Raw genomic sequence first — 4,263 nt, forward strand, 5'->3', positions numbered from 1 at the left:
TACACCAGCCGGGGTCCCAGTCCTTGTCGTGGGACCGGGTGCCCAGGGACTCAGTGCTGCACAAATCCGAGGGCGCCAGGCTGTCCCGCGCCAGAGCCTGTGAAGACCACCCCTTCCTCCTCCCCAGACTGCACCGCACACCCCGCGCCCCTAGAGGGCTGCGTCCTGGCGCGCACTTATGAAGAGTGACCCCGCAACCTCCGCAGCCCCGCTGAGGGCGCTCGGGGGAGCCCTGCGGAGCAGCGAGCCCGTGCGTGCTGTCCCGGCCCCGTCGGCGGCCGCGCTTCTGCTGGAGGAGGCGGCCGACCTGCTAGTGGTGAACCTGGACTTCGGCGCGGCGCTGCGCACCTGCGAACGCGCCTGGCAGGGCCTGGCGGAGGAGCCGGCGGGCGCGTACGTCCGGGGCTCGGTTCGCCTCCGGGGACGGTGGGAGGCCTCCAGACGCCAGCACTCCTGCAGTCTGGTTGCTTGTGCGACCCTTATTCTTTGTTTTCCTCGCGGTGCTTCTCCGCGAAGCAGGGACTCACCTTGTGTCGGTTTCCGCGGAGGAAACGGTCGAGACGTAAACGGGGTTTAGTGGGACCCCACAATCAATTCTTTCTCCCTATATCAGGGTAGAATGGTCTAATGAGAAGATAGAATTGATTTGTTAAATTACTGCAGTAAGCTGGTGCCGGAAGTCCTCTCCTTCCACCCCTCCCCGAAGAAGCCCCCCTCACTCCTCGGGTTGGGGTTCAGAGCAGGAGTCGTGTTCCGGTCCTCTTGTAAGATTGGATCAAAGAATTGAAATTTTGGTCCTGCATTGCTCGTTGGATTAGGTCATACTAGGGAGGGCGTGGGTAGACTGGTCAAAGCTGGCCCCAGAGAAGGATGAACTGGGGGGCTTTCCCTGAGTGTTTGGGGGTCGGTGAAGACTGGGTGCTGTAAAGGCTGAGGGTGTGATTCTGATGCTGCGCTCGGGCGGAGACTGCTTCTGCCCTTTCTTCACTAAGCAAACTCTTAGGGCTGGTCCTCTTTGCGCCCACATCTGTGCTGCAGCTGTTCTTTTCCCCTTGGGAGTAAATAAACGCTTCCTGTCGGTTAACCCTGACTTTACCTGGATACAGAGACGTGTGCTGGTCAACAGCTGATTGGCCTTTAGATTTATAAAAACGTTTAGCTCCTGGGCAAAGGGCAGTTTTCTCTTGCTGGGGCTCATGAGACGGGTCATAATTGTGAGGCCCTCTTGAATACTGGGGATGGGGGGAGGTGAGAGGTAATTGCTACTGACTTGGGAGCTGGTAAAGAACAGTCCCAAGCTGAAGGTGGGCATGGCAGTGCAGGGGAACCACTTCTGAACTCCCAAATTGGCTTTTTTGCGGACAGCTCCTTGGAGGTGAAATGCTCTCTGTGTGTTGTGGGCATCCAGGCCCTGGCAGAAATGGATCGGTGGCGGGAAGTCCTGTCCTGGGTTCTTCAATATTACCAGGCTCCTGAGAAGCTGCCCCCCAAAGTCCTGGAACTGTGGTAGGTCCTTAGGTCCTTACTGCTTCCCCACTGAGTCAGCGCAGGAGCAAGAGGGTTTTCCCCTGGGTCGGGAAGATGCTCTGGAGAAGGGATAGGCTACCCACTCCAGTATTCTTGGGCTCCCCTGGTGGCTCAGACAGTAAAGAATCTGCCTGCAATGTGCGAGACCTGGGTTTGATCCCTGAGTTGGGAAGATCCCCTGGAGGAGGGCATGGCAAACCACTCCAGTGTTCTTGCCTGGAGAACCCCCATGGACAGAGGAGCCTGGCGGGCTACAGTCCCTGGGGTCACACAGAATCTGACATGGCTGAGCGACTAAGCACATCACACCCCTTCAGTTCTCATATCTCATCTTTTTCTTTCTATACCATTTCCCTTTAAATCTAATTCTTTCCCTGTCCCCCACCCCCTGTCCCCCTGGCGCCCTCCAGACTCAAAACATATGCATGAAAAGATGAGGAAGAAGGAATTTAGGAGTGTGATAGGGAAAAGAGGAAGGGATGGGAGACGTGAAGTGGGGTGACAGAACAGGGGGTGGGGGGGTGCCAGAGCTGAGAGTTGCTTGCTGCTTCTAAGAGCTCCTGATTCTTAACATGTCAGTGTCCCTTAGGGAAGGACTTGAGGGCACAAAGGAGGGGCTGGGTAGGAGGAGTTTAGTGGTTAAGAGAAATTAACAAACCGTGAAGCATTGACCACTCTTTTTCTGGGATTGGATTATTTGGGGCTGCAGTGTTCTTTTATACAGTAAAATGCAAGAGCCTGGAGCTGTGCTGGATGGAGTCCGTGCTTGGCTTCAAGACCCTGACAACCAGGGCCTTCCAGAGTATAGATCCTTAGCAGAACTTCACCTGCAGCGAGTGCTACTTCCTCTGGGCCTCCTGTCAGAGGCTGAAGAGCTGGTGGTGGGCTCTGCAGCCTTCAGCGAGAAACAGCGGCTGGATGCACTTCAGGCCGTTAGTGCAGCGAGGCAGCAGCAGACACATGGGCACTCTGGCTCCGAGGAGACGCGGACACTAAACCAGGAAGGTGGGACATCATCCTTCTGCAGCCCTCTGTGCAGAAGCTGAGGGCTTCCTCCTGGACGTGGGGTCCATCATGACCTTCCTGGGCCTTGGGAACAATGCTTTGTATGAGTAACTTCCAGATTGCAGGATAAGAAATCTGTTGAGGTGCTTCGAAAGCCCAGCCCCTCTGCGGTTGGCTTTGGGAGGCAGGTGGTGCAGGTCTCAGAGCCTTACTTTTGTCTCCTGAAAGTCATCTCCTCCATGGGCCCTTGTCAGTAGATCTGTCTCCTCTGTGCTGGCCTGGCCAGGATGTTACTTCACCATCTCCTGAAGCAGCGCCTTTCAGCTGTGGAGGGCTGTGCAGGGAAGTTCTTCCTGATGCTGAGTTGAAGTTTTCCTCCTCGTGGTTTTTAACCCCCTGATCTTTGTTTTCTCTGTTCGTGACACATAGAATAGGCATACACGGAGGACCTTCAGCCCTCAGGAGACTAATCCTGTCTCTGAGGTGTTTTCTTTGTGTACCTAAGAGCAGGGACCTGCTGAGGCAGGGTCACTTCTTTGCAGCAGGTTGTTGGCTTCAGGGACTCCATGTAACTCCACAAACCCTCTGCCTGTCCAGTGCCTGGGGAGGAGGCGCTCGGATGGCGAGTCCAGGGTGTCTTCAGGGCTTGAAGGTGATGTTCATGTTTGTGCTCAGTCCAAGACGGGATTCTTCACTGTGCCTGTGAGGTGCCCTTTGTTTTCTGCCTTTACTGATCATCAAGAATTATTGCTATGTAACTGTGCATATGTCTTAGGCCAGAATATGAAGAATACTGTGAAGCTGTTAAAGAAACACCAGATGTACCAGGTTCCCCAGCTAAGTTGACATTTCTGTTGAAGTCCTGTCCTACAGAGCTGGTGTGGTGATGTCAGAGTTCTCTTCTACAGAGGTGGTGTCTGGTGATGTCAGAGTCCTCTCCTGTGGAGCTGGTGTCTGGTGACATCAGAGTCCTCCCCTGTGGAGCGAGTGTCTGGTGACGTCAGAGCCCTCTCCTGTGGAGCTGGTATGTGGTGACGTCAGAGTCCTCTTCTACAGAGGTGGTGTCTGGTGACGTCACAGCCCTCCCCTCTGGAGCTGGTGTCGGTGATGTCAGAATCCTCTCCTACGGAGGTTGTGTCTGGTGATGTCACAGTCCTCTCGGATGGAGCTGGTGTCTGGTGACGTCAGAGCCCTCTCCTGTGGAGCTGGCGTCTGGTGACGTCGGAGCCCTCTCCTGTGGAGCTGGCGTCTGGTGATGTCGGAGCCCGCTCCTCTGGAGCTGGTATCTGGTGGCATCAGAGTCCTCTCCTCTGGAGCTGATGCTGGTGATGCCAGAGTCCTCTCCTGTGGAGCTGGTGTCTGGTGTCGTCACAGTCCTCTTGGATGGAGCTGGTGTTCTGATATAATCAGTGCTGAAGGCATCTCTGGATGCCTGGGAGCTCCCTTAGAACCATTTTGTGGACTGCATGAGGAAACCAGTCTTGGCTCGACTTAGACTCAAAGCTTGGAGTCGGGAAGCTGCTTCTTTACTGAAGTTCTACTCTGTCACCCCGCCAGGCTCCTCCTCCCACAAGTTCCTGTCTCTACTGACGTTGCTGCGCCATCTCTGGGACTCTGCAGTCAGCCACTTCTTTTCTCTGCCCTTCAGTAAGAGCCTGCTGGCCGCCTTGCTCCTCTGCCTCCTGGTGTTGAGGTTTGATCCAGGTGAGTGAGGACACCTGCCTCCCCACC

The 4,263-nt window shown here is 55.4% G+C and overlaps 1 protein-coding gene across 1 annotated transcript in view; it reads left to right on the plus strand.

Annotated features, from left to right (window-relative positions):
• PEX26 (peroxisomal biogenesis factor 26) overlaps nt 1-4,263 on the plus strand; it is a 10,274-nt gene continuing 6,011 nt past the window's right edge. Inside the window, exons 1-4 of the mRNA XM_010845071.1 lie at nt 1-393; nt 1,366-1,506; nt 2,237-2,532; nt 4,090-4,236. Coding sequence (XP_010843373.1) covers nt 179-393; nt 1,366-1,506; nt 2,237-2,532; nt 4,090-4,236 — 799 coding nt within the window. The 5' untranslated portion in view covers nt 1-178. The remainder of the gene's footprint in view (nt 394-1,365; nt 1,507-2,236; nt 2,533-4,089; nt 4,237-4,263) is intronic.

This window comes from Bison bison, unplaced genomic scaffold, assembly GCF_000754665.1.
Source record: "Bison bison bison isolate TAMUID 2011002044 unplaced genomic scaffold, Bison_UMD1.0 scf7180017864213, whole genome shotgun sequence".
Taxonomy (NCBI): Eukaryota; Metazoa; Chordata; class Mammalia; order Artiodactyla; family Bovidae; genus Bison; species Bison bison.